This window comes from Diabrotica virgifera, chromosome 5 (genome assembly GCF_917563875.1).
Source record: "Diabrotica virgifera virgifera chromosome 5, PGI_DIABVI_V3a".
In the NCBI taxonomy this organism is placed as follows: Eukaryota; Metazoa; Arthropoda; class Insecta; order Coleoptera; family Chrysomelidae; genus Diabrotica; species Diabrotica virgifera.
Genome location: NC_065447.1, coordinates 106,924,306 through 106,950,554, shown reverse-complemented (window position 1 = coordinate 106,950,554; position 26,249 = coordinate 106,924,306). Strand labels below are relative to the sequence as shown.

Sequence of the window (26,249 nt, the reverse complement as noted above, 5' to 3'; positions counted from 1 at the left end):
AAACTGTGAAATTAAGCTGTTTGTCCGTCAAAAATAGAATACATACATAAAACAAAGACAACAATATGACGAAGGACGTTGATTGATACTCTGAATTTCGAGTTTGCTAACTTTTAAATGGCAAGTTTCTTTTTGTTTATGTATTATTCAATCGACTACCGTTGCCTTAGTTTAGTAAGTGCGTTGTTTACGGCCAAAATAACCGCTTACTATCTGTATAAATGTTGCCTCTCTTTGCTTTGGGGTCTCCATTAAGGATTTCATCGATGAAGGCAACCAAAGCAAAATCTGAAGCCTGAATACCTGTTGTATCTTGACCTATGCTGTAAGATTTGTTATCGTATACAGTGTTGAGCGCACTAATAACCGGCAAGATGAAAAACATATTGAGTTGTGAGATAAAAAGAAATGAAACTAGTAGAGGTGGAAAATTTAGCGATAAAACCTATAAATTTACATTCTACACTGCGCGTCATAGAAAACGGGCACCCTAAAAAATGGGTAATTTTGAGGTTGCGTATCTCCTAAACCTGTTGTCCGATTTAAGTGATTTTTTGAATATGTTATAGCCTTATTCTTTGTCAATATCCTTGTAATAATATTTTTGCTAAAAAGGTAAATTTTCATTGTATACCGGGTGTACGAATCAAACTGTGTTTTTTTCTCAAAGTTCGCAACACCCTGTGGAATATTCCAGCCTTTATAAAATACTGAAATGAAATCCCGGCTATAGCCTCAGGTTTTCTGAACATTCTGTTTTTTGACTCATTCTCTTATGTTGGATAATACAAAAGAAGTTATGTACTTTAACAACTAGTCATGTTCTTCATCAGTATAGGTTGTTTGTAAATAAGTGCGACAAACTTTAAGGGGCAATTCTGCATAAAAAATAATGACCCTTTTTCTTTATAAACTTATGTCCGCAAATTCTTCGTTTACGAGATACGGGATGTTAAATTTTTTTACAAACTGACGATTTATTTTATTGCCCTAAAACCGGTTGAGATATGCAAATGAAATTTGGTAGGTTTTAAGAGATAGCTATTGCGAATTTTTTGACTTGCAATCAAGAATTTTATATTCACTATTGGCGTGCATATGGGTAATATGACCGATCACATTACCCGTATGCACGCCAATAGTGAATATGAAATTCTTAATTGTATGTCAAAAAATGTGCAATAGCTACGTCTTAAAACCCACCAAATTTCATTTGCATATCTCAACCGGTTTTAAAGCAATAAATAAATCGTCAGTTTGTAAGAAAAAATTCAACATCCCGTATCTCGCAAACGAAGCATTTGCGGACATATGATTATAAAGCAAACTGTCATTATTTTTTAATGCAGAATTACCCCTTGAAGTTTGTCGCACTTGTTTAGAAACCATCTGTACTGAAAAAGAACATGGCCAATTGTTAAAGTACCTAACTTTTGTACTATCCAACATAAGCGAATGAATCAAAAAACAAAATGTTGAGAAAACCTGAGGCTATAGTTAAGTTTTAATTTCAGTATTTTATATATGCTAGGATATTCCACAGGGTGTTGCGAACTTTGAGAAAAAAACACAGTTTGATTCGTACACCCGGTATACAATGAAAATTTACCTGTTTAGCAAAAATATTAATACAGAGATATTGACAAAGAACAAGGCTATAACATATTCAAAAAATCACTTAAATCGGACAACAGGTTTAGGAGATACGCAACCTCAAAAATTACCCATTTTTTAGGGTGCGCGTTTTCTATGACGCGCAGTTTATTTATTGTTTCCCACCTTTAGACGTATCTGACGAATTTGGCAACTGCTACTGTGGCAGTGACAGTTTTAGTTGACATACTCCTCTGTTAGGTGTAAAGGCGGGAAACAACAAATATAATGTAAATGTATAGGTTGTTATCACTAAATTTCCCAAATCTACTAGTTTCATCTCTTTTTATCTCACAACATAATATGCTTTCCATCTTTTGCGTTATTTTGCCGGTTATTAGCGCGCTCATCACTGTATGTTTGCCCAAAGATTCGTGCATCTCTGTTATTTGCATCTCTGTTATTTATATCTCTGCTACAGTGTACTTGGAGTCGACTCCAATAATAAGCTATGTGCGCTTATTTTCGGTAAATTCTAGAAGGTCCTCTAAATAAATCTCTGAAAGTTTTTTGAAGTTATACTTCTTTACGCGCGATATGAGGGTGAATTTTTATATGTTAAAACCTACGATCCGGGCGCATGCGCATTATAACTTTGTTCTGATTGGATGTTCAAATGACATGTCAAAATTTATCCAATATGGCAGCTGTAGCGCAGCTGTGGTTTGGACGGTTGACGGTTTGGTTATGTATGGTTGTTACGTTTTAAAATCTGTGGGAAGAGAAACAACAAACAAAGGTTAGTTAATAGTTATACTGCCTTTTTAAATAGTTTTCATATTATATTTTTGAAGTTATACTTCAAAATGTTTTAATTTATGTATGTATCAGTCCAGAAAAGGTGTGGAAAGAATATATTAGTGTTTTTAAATATATTTTAAGTATATATATATATATATATATATATATATATATATATATATATATATATATATATATATATATATATATTTTAAGTAAATATATTTTATAGTGCTTTAAAAATTTTAAGGCACTGCAGTTAAAAGTGAATTGTCAAATTGTGAAACGTCAAAATATTTATATTTCATTTATTAACATTAATATTAATAATACAACTTGCGCAATTTGAAAAAGGTGGTTTAAAAGGTTTTTTATTATAATTTTGTGTCTTTGGATTTGTCTTCCTTGGGCGTAAAATAATAAAACATCTATTTTTATATTTCACTTGTCACCGTGATGTATAATTATGTATATCTGAAAGGTAAGTAGCATGCGGCTTGATGGCCTTGTTGGTAGAGCATTGGACCAGAGATCAAAAAATCGCGAGATTGCGGGTTCAAATCCCGGGCGATTCATACTTTTTTCTTTTTTTTTTTTAATATTTGGCATTGTTAAGTTTTGGTTCATTTTTGGTACCTAATTATTGTTAATTTTTTGTATTGTAACTGTTACGTACAGTTGAGTCCGCGAATCTTTACCCGTGCGTCATCATTTAAAGCATACGAAATAAGTCTATGATAAGTCGGAAATGGAAATTTACTAAACGCAACAGCAAGTCACTTACTGTCATTTAGTAAATTTCAATTTCCGACTTATCATCGACTTTTTCGTATGCTTTAAATGATGATGCACGGGTGAAGATTCGCGGACTCAACTGTAGGTATATTTACGTGCGTAAAAAGTACACACACATTCTTTTCCTTAGAGTCAATCGGAAGGTATACAAATGTAACAATCATGTCTGTAACCTACCTATTACAATTCAGTTTTAGTCTGACATCATAACATCTGGCATTTGGCTCATTTAGTCTTGCATATTTAGCTATCATGTCTCCCCTGCAGAGCTCAATAACTGGTACCAGTTAAAGTAAGACCTACAAAAGACACTAAGTTCTCATATTAGTGTCTGGTACTCCCAAAATTAGCTTCCGCCTCCTAACCCCCGTAACGTCTGCCCTCTCTATCCCCTCCGTAACGTCCCCGTATCTTACCTTCGTTTATCCACGGTTCTTGAATAAGCACGATGTCAATATTCTTCTCAGTTAGTTTTGCCACAATGGTACCTACGCTGTTTTTTGCTGTAAATTGATCTGTACGATATTGAATTTGCAGTTTATTCATTTTTGGAGCCTTCAACAGTCCCTTTTGTAATTTCTTCCACCTGCACAGATTCCGTTTCAGCCTTATGCGGCTTGGAAGTTTGGTTGCAGGCTTTGATTCCTCGATGGTTGCCGCCTGTTTTATTTTACCTTCTTTCAACGAGATAATACTAGCTCGCTGGAGAAGGTAGTAAGGCTTTCACTAAAGCCTTTTGAGTTCTCCTTCTGACTTCTTATCAATCCGGAGACTCACACGCAGTCTTCCGTTAACGGTTGGTTTGGAGTTCAGAATTTCTAAAATATTAGTCGTGAGTTCAGGATTTAGTCCCCAATTTTTCAGAGCAAATTATTAATTAGGCGTCTAAATTTTCCCAAATTTTAATTAATCCACGACTGAACCGTTTTTATGAAACGTAGCTTCATCTCCAAATAGTACATTATCCAAGAAATATATCTGTTGATTGATTTTATTTAAGACCCATTCACAAAATAATATTCTCTTTTCAAAATCTTCCTGAATTAATTCTTGGTGCATTTGAATGCGGTAAGGGTGCATTCTGTTTTTTTTGCAAGAATTTTTTAATAAATTTGGAATATGGAATTTTTTTCAAACAACTGCCAGCAACACATTCATTTCGTTTTCGTATGTCACAGTACTTTTTGTACGTTCGTGTTTTTATAGGTAACTGAACCAGGCTGGTTAAACTGATCCTTTAATCTTTCAAAGCTTGCTGTTGTAGGTTGTCGTCTTTCAAGGAACCGTTCATGTTCATAATAAATTGTTACTGATCAATAACACATTTTTATTGCACTCCCTCAATATCCAGCCAGATCAACCATTTCCTTAACAGTAAAATTCATCTCAACTATTTAATAACACAATAACAGTTTTATCATGATGAACTGTCGGTTTTCAACAATTTGGTCATGACTGACTTAAAATTTGGAAAAATTTAGACACCTATTAATAATTTGTTATGGAAATATCTCGAAAACTAATAAATTTAGGAATAGGGAATGTTATATAAAAATTAAAGTACTGTAATGGCACTTTTCAATAGTGATATAAAATACAGGATTTTTTTTGACATCCATTTTATTGCAATCTATTTTATACAAAATAATAAATGAGTGTTAAGAAAGTAACACAGTCAGTATTCACCCAGTGGCGAATGTCTAAAAGAGTACAATAATAATTGAATTAATTTGAATAGTACAATAGTAATAAGTTGGAATGATTAGTTAGTGTTGAAGTCAAGAGTGTCTGTTCTTTTTAGTCTTCTGTTCTGTAGGGGTGTCAGGAGATTGGTGACCAATATGTTTGGGTGAACATGTAGTCTATTGTGGTACTTGGAGCTCAGAGAAATACAGGAGGAATATAATGTATTTGCGTTTTAACTCACCCTGTATTCGGTATAAAGAAAATTAGCGGCACTGAATCAAAGGCCTTTTGTAGTCAATAAAGGCAGTAAAGAGGTTCCTTTTTTTGGTAAATGCCTGGTTAGAAATGACTGAGTCGATGATAAGTTGTTCTTTACAACCCATAGAACCCTTAGCGCATCCTTTCTGTTGAGGCTCTATGATATTGTTTAGAGTACAGTGTTGGTAGATACGCCGGGTTATACAGGATGTGACCAATTTATACAAAGTTGGAAGACAAGTAATTGGGCGGTACTTGGCTGGATCTTGGGTGTTATTTTGATCCTTCGGTATTAAATAAGTGGTTCCCTGAGTTAGAAATGATGGTATTTCCTGCGGGTTAGAAATAACATGATTAATTAATGTTGATAGGCAATCATGAATGCTCCAAAACTTCTTAAGCCAGAAGTTCTGGACTCCATCTGGTCCAGGAGATTTCCAGTTATGAAGCTCTTTGATGATATTTGAGACCTCTTCAGTAGTGAATGGTTCGTAGTTAGCTGTGACGTAGTGGCGACAGTTGTGCGTCGTATCTTCTATCCAGCCAGCACTGTTGTTAAGAGCAGCTGGTGTGGAAAGTTGATTTCCCCAAAACTCATGAATCTCTTCCTGGCTTGGGTAAGACTTGTCTACAGTTTCTACGGTGGAGTTCAGTTTTCGGTAGAACGCCTTCTCAGAGTTCTCAAAAAGTGCATTGTCACATTTTCGGTTGTTACTAACTTTATACCTTCTTAATCGTCCTGAATAGACGGAGAGTTTTTGTTTTAATGTATCCAGACACTGTTGGGCTGTGTTATTTTCTGGATCGTATCTCGAGTGTCTTGCAATGCTCCGCATTATTTCTTCAGCTCTCTTAATGACTTTTCTACTTGTTACACCTCTTATATATTCTGTGACTTGACCAATATCCCTACGCAGTAATTCAATTTTTCCGAGAAGTCTTTTTTCCCAGGGTGCAATTCTGTTACCAGTCCTTCCGTTATTAGTACTCCATCGTGTTCTGATCTTAACGCCCATTACATTAGCAATTGCTGTTGCTGCACAGTAGATTAGCATATGCAGATATTCCAATGTGTGGGCTTCTACGACATAATTGGGTAGGACTTCAGTGTTCACAATTTGTAACAGCGCACCTAGTCTCTTACAAGAGTTTATTCGTGGTAGTGGTGGTCTGCTAAGTGGATTTGTTCCATTAAACTCTTGTACGGCACGAGCCATTTCGTTTGCTAGACTATCGCGCAACTCGTTGTTTTCCTGCTGTGTATTGTCAGGTTGAGTTTCTGGTATGGGAATCTCAGGAATCTGCTCATCAAGGATTTCATTTAGGACTTGATCTAAAACTAGCCCTTGGTTGTTAATCTCCCGTTCGACTTCGCTTTTGATCGTATTGCGTCTAGCCTCTGGGATAAGGTTGTTTCTTATGATTACCCGGTATTGATCTGATACTCTTTGCTCCGATACTTGAATATCTGGGTACTCCCTGCAAAATTCGGCATACAGCTGTTGTCTGTAGCCGATCGTTTCTTGACCGAGGTTTGTCACCTTATAATAGAAGCGCAAAATGCTTTCGTTAATGGACACAGTCCATTTCATGCGCTGCCTCGGTCGTCCCGCTTGAGTGAGCGCCGGCTGATTTTCCAGCGCAGCACCTTCAGCGGGTGGAGCTCTTGCTGTTGTTTGGCTCGCTTGTGGTTGTTGTTGTTGGGCTGTAGCTGATTGTATGACAGGGGCCCGCCTCCTCAACACCCTGCCACCGACGTCCCGCATGCTGTCACGTCCAGCGCCGGCTCCAGACGTGCCCTGGCGATCCCCAGGCAGCGATCCTAAACATAAATCAATATTCTCCATATTAATGGGTGTGCATTTTATACCTACTGCCAGGTGTCAGTTTTTGTTCCACGGCAAGTATCCCTGCTACTCTCTGGGTATTGGCGCTACGGAATACCCAGAAAGCATCCCCCATTCGCAGGGGGCCGCGCCTGATTGAAGAACTGACAAAAAACTCCCACAGGATAAGTTGGAATGATTAGTTAGTGTTGAGGTCAAGAGTGTCTGTTCTTTTTAGTCTTCTGTTCTGTAGGGGTGTCAGGAGATTGGTGACCAATATGTTTGGGTGAACCTGTAGTCTATTGTGGTACTTGGAGCTCAGAGAAATACAGGAGGAATATAATGTATTTGCGTTTTAACTCACCCTGTATTCGGTATAAAGAAAATTAGCAATATTAATCATTTCCGAAAATTTTGACAATCAATAAAAAAATATGGCACCAATAAACCATTTCTGTTATGTTTATTTTTATTTATACAGGATGTTGAACTTGTTACGATTTCCATATAAAATTGGTTATAACTTTGTGCATACCCTGTATAACATAACAAGCCTTTATATTTTTGTGATGGGACAGTTAAGAGATTTGGAATATAAAATAAAATACAGGGTGTTCCATTTAAAAAAACATAAGTTTGGTCTGCCACTAGGTTATCGAACACCCCGTTCGATGTAACATTCTAACTAATTTTGTAATATGAATCTCAAAGTTGTCTACAATTTTTGTTATTAACTTTTATTGCTATCTATTGCCTTAGCGGATCTATTGAGCTTTACCCCAGTAATTAATCACCCTCTATAGCGTTTCACGTTAAGAACGGAATGTTGAGTAGCAATATTGAACGGCTACGTATTTCTTATGGACGATAGAAGTGCGCCGATGCCGCTTCTATCGTATCGAGAATAAATCGTATATCGGCAGTCAGTAGCAACACGTGCCTGATAGTTTTGGCAACACTGATCTGCATAAGCCAAACGTTCCGTTCTTAACGTGAAATAAAGTATAAGAAGGATATATTTGGATCAACGTACAGCGTCTTATTATTTGATGCAAAATTGATAATAATAAAGATTACACAAATTTCATACCTTACAGAATTTGTTTTCTATTTGAGGGGATTAGAAGTAAAAGGGTTTAAGTGCACTTTTCTAAAAATATGCTCTAAGTACAGACTCGCATACTTAAATGGTATTATAACTTGACGGTAAAAGGATTCAAGCATATTTCGCCCTACAAACGCGATTACGTTTAATTTAATGAAAACAATTGCAATTTACATTAGTAGTAAACGGATTTACGAGCGCTTGAATCATTTTACCACAAAACTATTTTTAGTATTCTGTAAATACAGATTTTAATACAGGATTAATTGCAAGTAAATAAATATTAGATTTGTGCCGAATTTTTAAAACTAATCAAGTATTGTCCAAGGTGTTATGTAACAGAGACCTAAAATTGGCATTGAGGATCCGCCTACTTCGCTGCTACGTGTTCTCGGTCTTACTTTATGGTGTCGAGTCGTGGACTGTGAATAAAATCGATCTAAATCGCCTTGAGTCTTTCAAAATGTGGTGGTATAGAAGAATTTTAAAAGTTTCCTGGGTGGAGAAGATTCGAAACTCCACAATACTAGAACGTCTAGCAAGACTACTGAGATCATAAAAAGCATCAAGCAGAGAAAGCTTTAGTACTTCGGACATGTAATGAGAGGTCCCAAATATAGGTTGCTACAAAATAGCCGGCAAACGCGGTCCAGGACGAAGAAGAACCTCATGGTTGAAGAACTTGCGAGATTGGTATGGTGTTGATACAAGCATGCTATTTAGGGTGGCAGTGAATAAAATTAGGATAGCTATGATGGTAACCAATGTTCTGAAAGGACATGGTACATGAAGAAGAAGAATCAAGTATTATGCAACGTGCCAGTTGTAGTTATACTGTGAATAACAGCTGGGATAAAAATGATTAGTAATAGTTAACATGAACTGTTTTACCAGTAACATTTATCAACACCATATACCGATTCCAGTATATTTTTTTAATAATTCAAAAAACGGAAAATTATGTAAGAGTAATAATATTCCGTTATATTTTTATCATTTTATAGAACATTGTACACGACATATTTTAGTTTAATGGCTCCTAGAATTTACAAAACTCAAACAACTTTGAAGCTGATTATCTCAGAACGATCAAAACTGCACTTTTACGTCTGACCCCCTCAATTGATAAATGTCTTCACAAATCCCTGGCAGCATACTTAAAAATATGATCGGCATACCCAGCTGATCCCGAAGTGACGGGATAATTTCTTCTGCTGTGAGAGAGTTCCAAGGTTGTGAAAATTTGCTGTTCTCCAACGTGTCTAAAGATATATTATCTTTCATCAACATTTGCTCCAATTATTGAACTAAAAGTAAAAACCTTAATGTTAATTATCTAAATGGTCGTCCAGCATGGGACGACCCATGCTAAATGGCAGCGGTTCCTAAATGGTGGTCCGCGAAACTCTGGGATTCCGTAGAAGGGTGCAGGGGTTTCGCGTTCGTCCGACAGTTAAATAAAACATTCGTAGAGAAGACTCATAACTACATCTAATTACGACTTTTCGCTTAAACCCCAGTATGGTGCGCAGCAAACATTTTGAGTTTGCACCGAGCAACAAAAAGGCTGAATCTAAGGAGAGAACTATTTCAAAAAAGAGAAAATATTGCAGTAAAATTATGTGTAATAGCTCTCTTGTACCTGCAAAGTTTAAAGGGCATCTTGACATCAACCATCCGCAACTGACAGACAAAAGTGTAAGCTTTTTTGAAAGACACAAAGAAGTATCTACATAAAACCGGTATGGCTGCTTTACAGAGATATGTTAAAACAGATAATGAAAACGCAACACAAGCATCATTCCTGCTAAGCTACAGAATTGCTCGTGCTGGTAAACCACACACGAGAAGATGTAGCAAAAAAAGTTGCAAAAGTTCAGTGTTCCAGTGACATCATATCTGATCGAATTCATACGATTTCAGACACCATTGAATACGAATTAATTTGTAGGCTGAAAGACAGTGAGATGCTTGCTTTACAACTTGACGAAAATACAATATCGCCGGGTTATTAATACTTGTTTTCGTGAGATACAGTTTCGATGGATCAATTGAAGAAGATTTGTTTCTCTGTACACTGTATACTCTTGAAGAGCAACACAACAGGAGAAGAAATTTTCAAAGTCATTGATAATTATATGACTAAACACCATATTCATCATCATCATCACGTAGCGCTACAACCCTGGGTGGATATCCTGGCTGACTGTACAACTTTCTTCCAATTTATTCGGTGTTCCATCAACCTAGGGTCAAATGGGATGTTCATTTTTCGGAGATCTGCTTGGATGTTATCTCTCCATCGTATTCAGGGACGTCCGAGTGGTCTTTTGCCTGTAGGTATCTCCTCTATATAGTAAACACCATATCGACTGCAACAAATGTATTGATGTGTGCAGCGACGGAGCTGCAGCTATGGTCGGTCAAATAAAAGGAACTGTAACAAGAATAAAGAATATTGCACCCAATTGTAGTAACAGTTAATGCGATCTGCATCACCATGCCCTTGTCGTGAAAAAATTTCATCAACTTTAAAGAAAGTTCTCTCGATCAAGTCGTACAAATTGTTAATTACGTTAAACCACGTTCACTCCAGTCGAGGGTTTTTTAAAAAAGCAAATTTAATGAAAAATTCGTCTTGGTAAAAGGTATATTAATTTAAAAAGCCCCTAGAAGGGCTACAAATATAAAAACAAAACGTTTTCGCTCTGTAACAAGAGCATCATCAGTGTTCCAAGAACATGGTGAGCCACCCAAAAATACAAAGGTTAAAACCTTTTAAAAATAGACTAAAAGTCTTATATAAGTGTAAACATAGTAAAATCCAAAGGATGGATATAAAATCCTATGGATGTGGCCTTCGGGCAACATATGACACCCACACGTGGTAAGTGGGTTACTATAGGTAACAATTAATTAGGTCATTATGTTAAAAGAGGTGAAAGACGACTGAGTCGAAGACGATTGAGTAACTTAAGCTTATTTTAAAAATAAAGTGTTGTGTTTGTGGCGAAATGAGTGATCTCAAAATAATTCTAAGGTGAAAAAAATCAAAAATTATGTGTCAGTGGATTCCATCGTCGCGCAATAGACGAGAACAAATTGCGGTTGCGCGTTTACGTCTAGGCTGACATACCAGGTTAACGCACTCTTACCTTTTCACCTAGAATAATCCACCTATGTTCTGACTAAAGTCAGAACTACCTATGTGTCTCAAAAGAAAAGTCTTTGATCAGTGTGTGTTGCCAGTACTTACCTATGGTGCAGAAACTTTAACAGTAACCAAGAAAATAAGAAATAAAATTTGTGTTACCCAAAGAGCCATGGAACTCTCAATGTTAGGCATTTCTCGTCGGGATCGAATTGCGAACAGGGAGATAAGACGGAGAACAGGAGTGACGGATGCCATAGAAAGAATTATGACCCTAAAGTGGAACTGGGCTGGACACATAGCTAGAATGTCGGATAACAGATGGACACAGCGAATAATACACTGGAGACCAAGACAAGAAGCATATCGAAGTAGAGGTCGTCCGCCAACTAGATGGTCTGATGACATCAAACGGATAGACAGAAACTGGATGCAGACAGCACAGGACAGAAATGCATGGAGAAGACTGAGGGAGACCTATATCCAGCAGTGGATAGATCCGGGTTGAATGATGATGATGATGAATCAACCTATATGTGATCAGTAGTAGTGTAACGTCCGATTAACAGTCGAACACTTTTTAATAAGTTGTAGTAAATATGACCAAGAAAGACAGCGCTACAATATTCCAAACGCTCTACCAGAGGCTCTAGGTCAAAACTGTTCCTATGGCAATATAGTTAATTATCTAAGATCCATAAACATTTTGTACAGTCTGTAGTTGTTTACTTTTGTTATTTATATTTTGTTCCGTCGCGTCGCTAATAACCTTTTGGTGGATGCGACTTCTTTTTCTAATAAAAAAAAACATTTCTTTTATTTGTTTTAGAGCTGATAGGCAAAATCGAGCATCGGAATCTGAAGCTAGGGGTTTTAATGTAGGTTCCAATGAATAATTTTAGGTACCTAATAGATTGTATTTTAGTTGCGTGATTAATAAATAGTTATAAAATAAAATGGTATTGTATTTTTTATTCACGTTGTTTTATTCAAATTGTGGCTAATATGTCAAAACAAACCTTAAGGAAGTTTGTTATATCAGGTTTGTATGAAGTTTGAAAAAGCAAACTTTATGCAACAAAATAAAACAAACTTCATGCAAGTTTGTCACACTGTAACTAATAGAAAGTTTGATTTAAACTTGCTGCAAGTTTGCAGAGTTGCCATGGCAAACTTGCAACAAGCCAAGTTTGATGTATCAAACTTGTTGCAAGTTTGAAACAAGTTTATCTGGGCTACACTTTTTTTGGCCAGCGGTCGACTTGCAATGCAGCGGGGATTTCTCGCGAGCGAAAGCGACGTAAGCACTTTTTTCGTCGCGTTCATGGCTTGGCTTAGGTTTAACTGGTTTAAGTAATACATAAATCTCCATGGCGCGAGGCCCCTCGGACCGCGAGGCCGTTCTCGGTTTTTATAACCATTCGTTTTATAATCTCATAGATTGGTACGAATACTTTTTCACATGTTCCAAGAACAGAAGTGTGTGCTCTTCCTTCCATAATCCGATGTAAAAGCAGAGAGGTATTATACCTATATTATTAACATAGCCATGCCCCGGAATCTTATATGAACAAACTGGGGAATTTCCCCCATCACTTTCACTACCGTCAGCTAATAAAGAGAAATGACAGCCTATCTCGCTCACGAAGACTTTAACCAATCATTTATGTTAACGCCATATCTGAATGTCATAAATAAAATAATCAAACGAGGCTTAACTCGGCAATGTCAATTCTGTCAAAAGTAATGACAGTTAGTGGAAAAAATTTTCCATTAGTTTACAGTTTTTATTGTATTACCTTTAACGATTTGTTCTTAGTAATTTCAATTTAAGTTGGTTCCTTATCCTTCGTTGATAAAGTGTAGTTTTGTTTTAGTTACTAAACGAAAGAACTTTTGTGTTGTGTTGATAAAAAAACTGAACATGGTTTATTATTGTTGTGTACCGTTGTGTACAAATCATAGAAAAGTTAGAAAAATGCATAGATAGGTAAATAGTAATTAGTTTATAACTGTTTTATCTGAAACAACAAATAAATACACGTACCTATATTTAGAAAAACATTGTCATAACTTTTTTTATATCCCTTTTCCTTACTAAATTTGACAGCAAAAATAACATATTTTTGTAACTTGGGAATTCCGAATAATTTATGAGTATTACTTAGATATTATTTAAATAAAATACTTTAACAAGCTTAGTAAGTTCTGGTATTTTATTTTAATAATATAGGTGAGATTATAAGATATTTTAATTAGTAACGAAAGGGCCCGCAAGAGGCGCTGAACGGATGAAATTAATGCTTGTCCATTTAAATTTCCCGCCAAATGGTGATTAGTTAACACTACGGTCGCAAGTGGCGAAAGGAACCAAATTTTTACAGTGAGTTGCCTATCTATCCGGTAATACTAATTATTAATCTATGAACATAGCCATAGCCACCTTTACTTTACAAGCCATGAAGAGAAAAAGGCAACGTCGCAATTGATGACGTCCGTAGTCTGACTTTCGGACTACCGCTTTCGAAACTACGATTTTAAAGTACAAATTCTGGTAAAATTTATAGTATTTTTTGAGTCGAACAAGAAAATATTATTAATTGGAAGTTTGTACAAAATAATATTAAAAGTAATTCCTTGTAAGTAACGTTTATTATACAAAAAAAAAACCAATAACAAGAATATAAACGGGATTCATTTTTTTCGAATCCTAAGAAAACTAATAAGTATTTTTCAAAAATTTAAACGCATAGTGAAAGATTACGTTAGAACCAAGGACTCAAAGTCCCTGAAAACTTCTATGTTTATTTTAATAAGTTACAGGGGTGAAAAACTAAGAAAATTTAATGTGATTTTTAGTTTCAAATATGTCATTAAAAAAACTTTTTATTCATTGTAAGGGATTTTTGGCCCTCGGTAATAAAGTAATCTTTTATTCTGCGTTTAAATTTTTCAAAAATACTTATTAGTTTTCTCAGAATTCGAAAAAAATGATTACCTTTAAAATACAGGCGTCAAAATCTTTCATTTTGTTCCTTTCCCCTTAAAGTTTGTCGCACTTATTTAGAAACACCCTGAATTGATAAAAGAACAAATCTAGTTGTTAAACATAAGCGAATTAATCAAAAAAACAGAATATTAAGAAAACCGGAGTCTATAGTTGGGTTTTAATTTCAGTATTTTTTAAATGCCCGGTACACCATAAAAATTTAACTATTTAGCAACAATATTATTACAGCGGTATTGTTAAAGAATTAGGCTATAATATATTATAAAAATCACTTAAATCTGCCAACAGGTTTAGGAAATATGAGACATTAAAAATGACAAAAGCACGAAATATTGTAAAATATTTCAGTTTCTCTGTAAATAAAGTGAAAATTACTTAAAAACACATGAGAACTGTCAGAATTAATCGGTCTACCAATAGATGTTGCCAAGTTTCAACTTCATGGCTTGTTAAGTAAAGGTGGCTATGACATAGCATTAAGAGTGAGATTAGGCATTCCAAATCACGTGATATAATATGGCTGCTGGATGGCGAAACTGTCATCCATAGGCGTATCCAATGTTTAAACCACTTCATATTTAATTTGCTATCACAATTTCACAAATTTCGCTACACAATTAACAAAAAAACAAAACCAAACAGGATATTCTTTACAAATTTGTCAATATTCAAGGTAAACATTAGATACGCCATGACCACCCCCCTTAACTATGTCTATGGCCATGTCAGTTTAGCCGTGAGTTTAGCCATCCACCGGCCACCACTGACAGTTCATTGGAATCCCTAATTGGTTGCTTCAACCAAATTGAATGACAACAGTGAACCGTGTAATTTCGCCTTTAGCTAACCTCTCGGATCCCAGGAACATTCTCGGTTCAAAGAGAAAGAGAAGAATATAGAAAAGAAGAAAATATTATTTTAGGTTATTTTTTGAAAATATTTGTATGTAATGTAAATATTTATATCACATAAACAACTAACTAAAAACTGGACAGGGAGAGGACAATCACAACAATGGCCAGAAACAGGTAAATAGGAGTTAATACATTTTTTCGACAAATTTAAAATAATATCTATTGTTTTAGCATTAAAATTCTGCCAGGTGCATTAGTTTGTGAAGATTGCAAATTAAGGGGTGATATAACCATTGGTTCAGGGACTATAATTCATCCAGGAGCTACTATTATTGCTGAAGCAGGGCCCATTATCATTGGAGATAATTGTCTTATTGAGGAGCAAGTGAAAATAGTGCACAGGTATTACAATTACTTTAATTTTCTGAAGCTAAGTGATAAATAAGAAGCTTTTCTGAAGTGTAGAAGTAATGTAGAATCCATATTATACCTACACAATTTTCAGATTGTAAGCTGTGAGTCAAATGTGCATAATGACCTCTTATAAATGAGGACCTTATGTTTCTAACATTGAGGAGGTTATAAAATTATTATTTAATATCTTGTATCCTGTTTGATACTACATAATAAGTAAGTGACTCATTGACTTTAACAATTATGTCTACAGCCTGGCCCACTGCTTTGAGCCGTATAATTTAGGTTGTTTATGAAATTGATGCCTGGTTGCACCAACAGATTTAAGCTTAAGACGTCCCTTAAGCTCAGCAACATATGCGTGGCACCATTGAGTCTTACATCAATTTTTAGCTTGCCACAGTGGATTGCCAGGTGAATTGCCTAGATAAAAATCGAAAAGTATAGTGCAATGTAAGTGAGACTTAAAGCGGCCCTATCTACACATATGCTGAGCTGGGCTAAGCTGGAGCTTAAGATTTGTTGGTGCAACCAAGCATGAATCAGGAAAATGGACTTCATATTACGTTTGTTTGCAGAGCCTGTCAGTGACTTCTAGTCCATGACAACATATGCACACTTTAATTCCATATTATATTTATTTATTGTATTATCGTTTATTGATAAATATACCAGTATATTAATTAATAGTAAATATACCTTGTATATTTATCTATCAACGCTATCATTTATATTATTTAAAGTGTGCATGCTCCACTTGTCATGGACTAGTTAGATACTTTCTCCGCGAACATACTTATTTTTTACTTGGTTTGGTATCAGAGCTGATGAGTAGTATTTCAAAATTTAAATACTTTTTTGTTTTTAAATACTTCAGAGTATGTATATATACTTAAATACTTGGTGTTTAAATAGTTTTCAAAATTGGTATTTGTATTTATCAAAACAAATACTTTCTAAAGTATTTGGGATTGAAATGCAGTATACTCTCTCTCTATGACAAACACAGGTATTACGAGGTTTCGCTTATAACGAGGTACATTAGATGCCCCAGGAAATTCCTATTGAACTATAACCCTCTAACGAGGCATATTTGGTTATAACGAGGAAAAATGAGACCGAACAACATGTTTCTTTAGCTGTTTTTTCCCGGTGATGGCTATGAATACATACCCCATATGCCTGTATACAGAAATGCCTAAAATCTGTGTGTTTATAGAGGCCAGTGATTTAATAAACTTCACCGCCTGTCAACTTCTTCTTGTTTATCCACTGACTCTTTTTCAAAAGCGCCATCCAAACAATATTTAGCATCTTATCTTGCTCGTAATGGCTTCACTACAGGAAGTTAATGTCTTAGAAAATTACATATTCATATCATCATCATCATCATCACTGGCTCGACAGCCCTTTCTGGGTCTTGGCCTGTTCCAGGATTCTTCTCCACTCTGATCTGTTTCGTGCTTTTTTTCTCCAGTTTTTTAATTTTAAGGTTAAGGTTTTTAAGGTTATTATATCATTTTCTATTTGTTCTAAATATCTCAGCTTCGGTCTTCCTCTTGTTCTTTTTCCTACTGGCATCTGTTTGAATATTTTGTTTGGTATTTCGCCTTCTTCCATTCTTTCTACATGTCCCATCCAAAGCAGCCGTCCTATTTTAATGAATGTTATGATATCCGGATCCTGGTATATTTCGTATAGTTCAAAGTACATACATATTCATATGCATGCATAATATTACTGTTGTCTGATATAACGAGATCGGTTTATAATGAGGTAATTAGTCTGGCATTTCAGGTCTTGTTATAGAGGGAGTCTGCTGTTCTTTTAAAAGTATACTTAAAGTATTTAAATCAGTAGGAGAAGTAGGAGTACACACAATACATGGCAACACTGCTTGCCTGCTTCCCACACCCGAGTCTTGTGGATTTATTCAGTCATTCGTCGATTCTACAGTGGTAATTCAACTCATTCTCATAAACAAATATCACTAGCATGTTATATATCGACGGCGGAAAAGCAGGAACTCGTAAGTGGCAAGATGATGATTTTATAGGAGACCAAAAAAACCGAATCATTTTTCATTTAGTACCGTTTTCTGTAATTTAAAGCCTTCCGGAAGTTTCCCAGCTTTAACCGTTAACTCACCCGAGTTAACTTGGTATTAAACTACGTTTCTATTTTCGCATAACCGAGTTAACTCGTGTTTAAAATTTAAGGCACCTACGCGTTTTAACCCGTCTAACACTAAAAAACGGTCTCCCCACTTGTTTTCTCATTTCTAATTTTAAACTTCCTACGATCGATTTCCGGCTGTAATGTTAGTCAAGGCCAAAGTTATTTTTCTTTCTTCTTCTTAAATTTTCTTTCACCTATTAGATTTGGCTTTGTGGAATTCCATAGATATGCTTTTTTTACTGTGGATTATATCTAGTGACAATAGTTTTGTTTGTAGTTTATTTTACTGTAATAAAATAAATAGATAATTTTTTGACATATTTTTGCAAATAAATAAATTTTTGTGTTAAGCGGTTAACTGCTGGTTAATAGGTGCCGCTACACTTATTCTAAAGCGAAAACCAAAATAACTCATTTTATGCAAATTGGTCAGTTACGAGGTCCTGCCTTTCCGCCGTTGATATGTAAAAAATCATAATTTAAAAATAATATAATCGACCTGCTGGGGGATCTCTATGTGGGACTTGCTTGGACCAGATAGAATGACAAATGAGGTGTCGAATGAAAGTTTATAACCCAAGGATGGTACTTAAGATGAGGTATTTGACCTCAGACTTTCGGCTTTAGAGTTGCAACCGGAAGTACCGTTTTAAAGTCACTGAAATAGAATAAGCGATATATTATTCCACATACAACACCTTCTCTGCGATTACGAAAAATTCAATTATTATGTTGTATGCTTACCAGTTGTAATTGACTGGTACTATAGAATTCTGTACTTAGATACACCAGTCACAATAGACTGGTAGTTCTTAAGAAATGTAAGTGCCATCTATGTGTAAATTTTTAAAGATTTATGTGTATGTGTAGTAATAGTTGTATACATAAAAGAAATATACAAACTTGTTGGAAACTGTATCAGTACCAGGCTATTTCATCTGGTAAAGCAAGAGCTGATGTTTTTAAGAAGTGCATATAATATTTTCAATTAAAATAAAACCAAAACTTTTATTGAGAACAAAATAGATATTTTTCATAAAATATAAAAACAACAATAAATGCTAATATTGTTAGAAAGTTAAGTTTTGGTTTAGATCCAAATTCTGGTTGGGGTCTACACAACTGTCACTTGTAGTTGCATTTTTCAAAGCCAAATTTAGTAATTTAACAGTTTTATTACTCATTTTACTCAATTTTTATACAAATATTTTAAACACTATTATTGCTTGACCCATAACTAAACTAAACTGGGAATTACAAATGAAATTACTCACCAGATGAATTCATCTGGGGAATCCCACAATGAAAAATAAATAATTTGTATGCCTTACCACTCAACAAATGGTATTACTAAATTAATTATCCCTCTATTAGATAGTTCTCTTTCAGACAAGAATATAGGTGCCTATAATGTTAGTTTTTACCAACGCGTTTCGTTTGTATGTTACTCACCAGATGGAAATACATGTATTTATTTTTAGCCGTAATTTCTGCAAACCAGTCTGTTTCAACTCTTGGCGCAGCGAAGGTGTTAAGAAGATGAGAACAAATGTATACTTTTAATTTTTATATCATTTCTGGTTAAAAAGTTCTAACCAGAAGTGCCATATTGTATGTAGTAGCGGAAATAGTACATGTCAATCGAAACGTATTGAAAATTCGAGCTTGAATCTTTAGTTCCGGTTTTGAAGTCATTTCCGTTTAAAAAATTATGGCTAAAAGTTTAGTAAAAATGACTCAAAATTATTCAAATCATATATCAATTGACACAAAGTTACACGAAGAGTTCCACAAATATCGACATCCGGTTCTACGGTTCTACTTTCAGCCACTTTGGTTGAAAACCTAGGACTTACAAAGTCCAATTACTTGGTTAATATACACTTGCTATTTTTCTAAAATAATTTCTGGATTGGAAATTAAAAACTCAAAAACTGATAATGTAAAATGATATGTTTCTTGTTGTCACTGTAAGTTGTAATAGAAAATAAAAATTATTTGAGATATTAAAAGTAAAATTTCAGAATTTTGTTAAAGAAAAAGGTCTTGATTGAAAGAGACTCATATTTATTATCAACTATTTTCAATGGGAAATAAGCCACAATTTTACCAAAAAAAAAAAAAAAATGATTTTATTAACGTTTCGACGCTCAAGTCGGGTGTCGTTGTCAAAATACAAAATAATACTAGATTAAACAAAAATGTTGTTGCTTAGCAAAAAATTCTTCTAATTATTTAATCTGACTCATTTATATAAGCAATTCAGACATGTATTATACATTTTAAAGTAGAAGACTTTAAAATGATATTGCCAATATTGATGAGTTGCGTTCCTGGGACGACTTTACTAAAAGATAGTTCATTCGATTACATGAAATGAACCTCAACTCAAGAATATCCGCCACAAAAAATCATAGCATGTGATCTGTCTTTAAAAAGACAACCAAATGCAACGGTGGCAGTAAAATTCTCGCGCTAGAGATTCCATAGTAAATCACGAGGGAAAACCAGGAAAAAACCTCGTGATACTATCCCGACATCGTAAGCATTTGGGCTTACATTTAGTTTACTCTCAAAACTAATACCAAATTCTGACTTTAATGTAATATATGCTATTTTAAATTATAAATAATATTAATAATACATATATATTTTATAAATAATATTAAAATATAAAATATGTACTAACTCGATATGTTACTGACTTACTAATCGTGGTATTTTCTTTCTATTGACTTCCTCTTTTAGTATGGGTAACCACATCCTACTGCATTCTACCGAGGAATTTGCGACACAATTGTTTTCATTTAGCATAATTAGAGCCGCTTCTTTGATTTTTCTCTTTTTACTATCTGTTTCTTTCAGGACTATACTTGAATCTCTCCACTGAATTCTATGTTCAATATCCCATGCGTGTCGACATATTTGAGATCTATCAAATTCTCTATTTTTGATATAAGACTGATGTTCACTTATTCTAACGTTTAATGGTCTTGATGTTTCACCTAAATAAAATTGTTCGCATTCACAAGGTATTTTATAAATGCAATTCTTTGTTCTTTCTTGTTCATTGTTCGTTTTAGTTTTAGATAGAATAGATCTCAATGTGTTTGTTGTTTTGAATGTTGTTGAAATGTTGAACTTATTTCCAATTGTTTTAAGTTTCTCGGATAGTCCTTTTATATATGGTATTGATATTTTCCTCGTATTATTTATTATTCAACAACATTCAAAACAGAAAACACATTGAGATCTATTCTATCTAAAACTAAACCGAACAATGAACAAGAAAGAACAAAGAATTGCATTTTTAAAATACCTTGTGAATGCGAACAATTTTATTTAGGTGAAACATCAAGACCATTAAACGTTAGAATAAGTGAACATCAGTCTTATATTAAAAATAGAGAATTTGATAGATCTCAAATACGTCAACACGCATGGGATAATGAACATAGAATTCAGTGGAGAGATTCAAGTATAGTCCTGAAAGAAACAGATAGTAAAAAGAGAAAAATCAAAGAAGCGCCTCTAATTATGCTAAATGAAAACAATTGTGTCGCAAATTCCTCGGTAGAATGCAGTAGGATGTGGTTACCCATACTAAACGAGGAAGTCAATAGAAAGAAAATACCACGATTAGTAAGTCAGTAACATATCGAGTTAGTACACATTTTATATTTTAATATTATTTATATAATATCTATGTATTATTTATATTATTTATTTAAAATAGCATATATTATATTAAAGTCAGAATTTGGTATTAGTTTTGAGAGTAAACTAAATGTAAGCCCAAATACTTACGATGTCGGGATAGTATCACGAGGTTTTTTCCTGGTTTTCCCTCGTGATTTACTATGGAATCTCTAGCGCGAGAATTTTACTGCCACCGTTGCATTTTGTTGTATTTTTAAAGACAGATCACATGCTATGATTTTTTGTGGCGGATATTCTTGAGTTGAGGTTGATTTCATGTAATCGAATGAACTATCTTTTAGTAAAGTCGTCCCAGGAACGAAGCTCATCAATATTAGCAATATCATTTTAAAGTCTTCTACTTTAAAATGTATATATAGTACATGTCTGAATTGCCGATATAAATGAGTCAGATTAAATAATTAGAATAATTTTTTGCTAAGCAACAACATTTTTGTTTAATCTAGTATTATTTTGTATTTTGACAATGACACCCGACTTGGGCGTCGAAACGTTAATAAAATCATTTTTTGGTAAAATTGTGGCTTATTTCCCATTGAAAATAGTTGTTTATAAAAATGCCACAAGAAAATAGCTTCAGAACAACTTATATTTATTATTATTAGAAAGAAAGTATTAGTATTACATCTGCTGCAACTTTTTTTATAAGTGCACATTTGACAATTAATCCCTTTTTGCATTTTAGGATACCATTTGATCAAAAAGACAAAGAGAACACTACACCAGTGCTTATAATTGGTCCTTTTAATGTTTTTGAAGTAGACTGTAGTGTGGAATCTCCAAAAATAGGCAGCAACAATGTTTTTGAGTCTAAATGCTTTGTTGGAAATAAAGTGACTGTATCCAATGGTTGCACTATAGGAGCAGGTTGTAAAATTACAGAAGAACAGGTTCTAAAAGATAATATAATTATTTATGGTAATAATTGCCACTTAAGAGAAGGGCTGGATAAACCAGTTGTAAGTATTTCAAGTTTTCTCATATTTTGAGCCACAAGTGAGTCATTGTAAACAAAATCGTTTAAAAAAGTCATTTTTTTTCGTTTTTGACATTGTGATGGAAAATATTATATTACTTAGGTATATAATAAATGTACATACTTACATATTATTTACTGAAAAACATAAACATTACTAGTACGTTCTCAAACAGTAAAATATTGCAAAACCTCTAAATTTTAAAGAACCGCTTAGATTGACATGAAATTTGGCACAAACATAGCTAACAAGTCAGGGGTGTAGCGATGAATCGCCTCCACGTGGTGCACCCTAGGTAACGCCAAATGATCCATCACTCCCAATCCTAATGTGTAACACCATCGCGCCGACGGGATGCATGGTACAGGGAGTAAAGTGTATGTAAAGCGATGCCCTAGAGAGATGGCGAACTCTGGGGGATTATAGCCTTAGCACGGTAAGGGCGCACTGCCGTGCCTGAAATCATTTTGTCCCAACTCGTGGGAACATATATGGAGAACGCGACTGAAAAAACAAACACAAAAACGGGAACGGTCACAGAGGCGACTTCAGTCGTGGATTCTGTATCTATCCCAAATACTGAGCCAGAAGGTATTCCGAGAGGAACAGACTGCACAAAGTAGGAAAAAACGCCTTTCTGGAGCTCAAAAAAGAAAGATGACGAGAGAGGCAAAAATGGGCTGCTGGGACATGGATCACAGCAAATCCCCATAAAAACAAAACGGGAGTACTGCTAAAACCCGAGGGTAAAAAGAGACCGCGGGAGAATACCATTACTCCCGCAACAAAGGGTGCTAAAAGACCAAGGAGCTCTAATTTGCAGACTAGGTCATACAGCAATGTCACTTTACTCTTTATTGTACAGCATTACTCTTGTATGTATTGTTTATATGATCTGTAAGTTTCATCGGTTCAAAGTGCTTATTTTTGAAAGGACTCTAGTTGAAAGGCTTGAACGAGTCACTAATCACGAGTGTATGAAAATTTAGAAACGCCAAATCTTAACCAATTTTTGTCTTAGAGAAAAACAAAAAATACAAGATATTCAGAAAAGCAAAGCCGACTTTTTTTACGGTTTGAGATTTTACTTTAACACCAAATTTTACTTTAACACCAAATTTTTTTAAAAATAAGTACTTTAACACATTGCGTGTCACGTCGCTCATTATGAGAGACACATATGTTTTGCCAGGGGCCACGTCGCTCATTTATGATATATACACGTATGCCTAACTTTCATGGCCGTGGATATCAGTGGCCCCTGAGAGTAGGATCCCGATTAAAGCGTGGCACACAATTTGTTAAATCCATCAAACTTACAGATCATATAAACACAGCATAAGTAAAACAACTTGTGAAGTGGTAACGATTTTTCCCGATTTTTTTTTGCCAAAATAAAAGGGACCAACTTTATTTTGAGCGTAACTTGCTTACATTTGATGTTAGAAACTTTTTTTATAAAAACAGAAATAAAGCTTTTTTTAAACACTTTAAAAATGTATAATGAGTTTTCCCCAAAAAGTACTTCATTTTTTGGATATTTCACGTTGAAATATTCTGTGTGGAATTTGGTGAATATGAACCTATTTTTCATTACCTAGCTATACTCTGCTTCTAATAGGCCAAGAAACTTTATGGATACACCATTTTTTTCACTTTTTTACAGACTATATTTTTGCTAAAAATATTTTTTCAATAAAATACTTACTTTTAAAATTTATTGCCTAAAATAGTCTAAAAACGTGTTTGTTCTTGTTGAAAAATGAACATTCATTCGCAAATAACTCAAAAAGAATTTACTTAGTGAAAAAACTCTATAGAATAAAAGTTGCTTAGAATTAGTAAATTTATAGAATTCCGGACTTATTTTGTACGTATATTTTTTCACCTCCGAAAAGGGGGTGGAACTTACCCCCAGAGTAAAAGCACACACATTGGGACAATATCATTATTTTTCTTTGACATGTTAGCTATGCGTATGCCAAATTCATGTCAGTCAATGCGGTTCTTTAAAATATACAGCAAAAACCACGAGAAAATGTACTGTACTGAAATGTACTGAAAATGAACAGCTAAAAGTGTCAAAAACACTCACATTTTTTGGTATTTATTCAAATGACTGTTACAGATTTATTCAGTATTTTGTTCAGTCTTCCATACACATATTCAAGGTTATTCCATGTTGTGAGGCCGCTCCCGTCTGAAAAAAATTTCTGATTGCGTTTCTTTGCGGATTCCTATTCAAAATATCCCCTTTAAACAAATCTGAAGGGTACCGGGAGAAATTTTTGGGCCGAAATTGTTTAAACAATGTTTTTAAACAAATTCAAAAGATCACCTTTTTCCTCCGAAAAATATTTTTTAGGTTTTATGGGGCATTCTAAACAAGAAAGATATCTTGGTCATTTTTCTCAAAACTTCATAGTTTTCGAGTTATTTTTAAGGTTGCCAAGTGCTGAAATTGAAGCTTAAACATTGATTTTCAAGATTCTGAAGAGTAATCGGGTCTAACTTCAATTTAGACCGTTAATTTCTAATTATGAGTGGGAAACTATTCATTTCTATTATAATTGTAATGAAGAGGGTTTAATTGTTACATTTAAAAAAAGCATGGAGCGACTTTATTTTCGTCATAGTCATAAGTCAGTCAGTTCTTATGCAAAAAACTTTTATCAGAGCTCATTTGAAAGGTTTTTTAATGAACATTAAAAGATGTCTGTTAAGTTTTCCCAAAAAATTGCACCACATTCGAGTTATTTGAGATTGAAGGTTCTCCATTTCAAGGTTCTTCGAAAATAACCATCCTTTAAAGAGCAATATCTCAGTCGTCATTGGGTTCAAATAGGTCTTTCAAACGCGAATCTCTTTTTTTATTAGCTACAATTTTGTTCTTAATGATTTTTTGTATACATTTAAAAAATTTTTATTCATGAAAAACGGTTATAAACGTTAGTTTTTTCAATGAAAATGCATAGCTTCAATCGCTAATAACTTGAAAAGTATGAACGTTGCAGAAATATTTTGTAGAACAAAATTTACTCAGAATTGGTCAATCTATCAACTTCCATATTTATTTTGATTGAAAACATTTTCATTCCCTAGATGGGGTTGTTTTCACCCCAGGGCAAAAGCCCGGTTCGGCATAGGGTAGATTTTGAAGAAGAGGGTCAACCGAGCTTAAATCCAAATTTTCATTAAAATCGGTGTTGATTATCAAAATTCCACGATTTTACTGGTTTTTGCCGCTGATGACTGGTCTATAAAGTTTTTACCATATTTTGCTCTTTTAGTTACAGACTTTGCAGATGGAGACACTGGCCAAGATGCTCCCAAATTATCACCATCTGAAAAAACCAAATACAAAAGTTTGATCAAAAGGTATCCTTAATTATTTTGAATTGATACCAACTGCTTGAGATATGTTCTATAAAGATTTCTCAAATAAAATAGCTACTTGCAAAAGCAATGAAACATGATTAATATTATCTATAAATTATTTTTTTGTTTTTATGAATATTTATAATAAAGAGTAATATACAACTCAAAGTTTTTCATTTTAATTTTTTTTTACTTCTAATTGTTGTTTTCTATTACCACTAATGAATAATGAAGACCAATATTAAGGACACACTTGAAATAGACTGGATAGAAACACTATATTAGAATGATGATATTCCTTTAACCTTTAAGTCTCCCAGCACATTTAGATTTTTTTACAGTTACTTCCCAACGGTACTTTTAAGTCCGCCCTATTCTTTCGGTTATAACTTTTTAAAACAAGCGAAAACCGTTGTTTTCCCCCAACGATCCTTTAGCTTTAGAATACCTTCAAATCCAATTGTGTATTTAAACCGAAATTGTTTGAATGGTATTTGAAGTAT

General features: G+C 34.2%; 2 protein-coding genes across 3 annotated transcripts in view; both read left to right on the top strand.

Moving 5' to 3' along the window:
• The window catches only part of LOC126885081 (serine-protein kinase ATM-like), a 624,001-nt gene that overhangs the window by 343,517 nt on the left and 254,235 nt on the right, over window positions 1-26,249 (top strand). The window lies entirely within an intron of this gene.
• Window positions 15,076-25,908, top strand: LOC126885084 (dynactin subunit 6). The gene is made up of 4 exons (XM_050651507.1): window positions 15,076-15,253; window positions 15,311-15,481; window positions 22,077-22,350; window positions 25,659-25,908. The coding sequence occupies exons 1-4, from the start codon at window positions 15,240-15,242 to the stop codon at window positions 25,737-25,739; spliced, it is 540 nt and encodes a 179-aa protein (XP_050507464.1). The 5' UTR covers window positions 15,076-15,239; the 3' UTR covers window positions 25,740-25,908.

Bases quoted from the DNA above. Each gene is read 5' to 3' on its own strand.
- LOC126885084 (XM_050651507.1), top strand. The intron at 15,482-22,076 runs GTATTACAATTA...TTTGCATTTTAG, and splicing joins CAAGTGAAAATAGTGCACAG to GATACCATTTGATCAAAAAG. The intron at 22,351-25,658 runs GTAAGTATTTCA...TTGCTCTTTTAG, and splicing joins AAGGGCTGGATAAACCAGTT to TTACAGACTTTGCAGATGGA.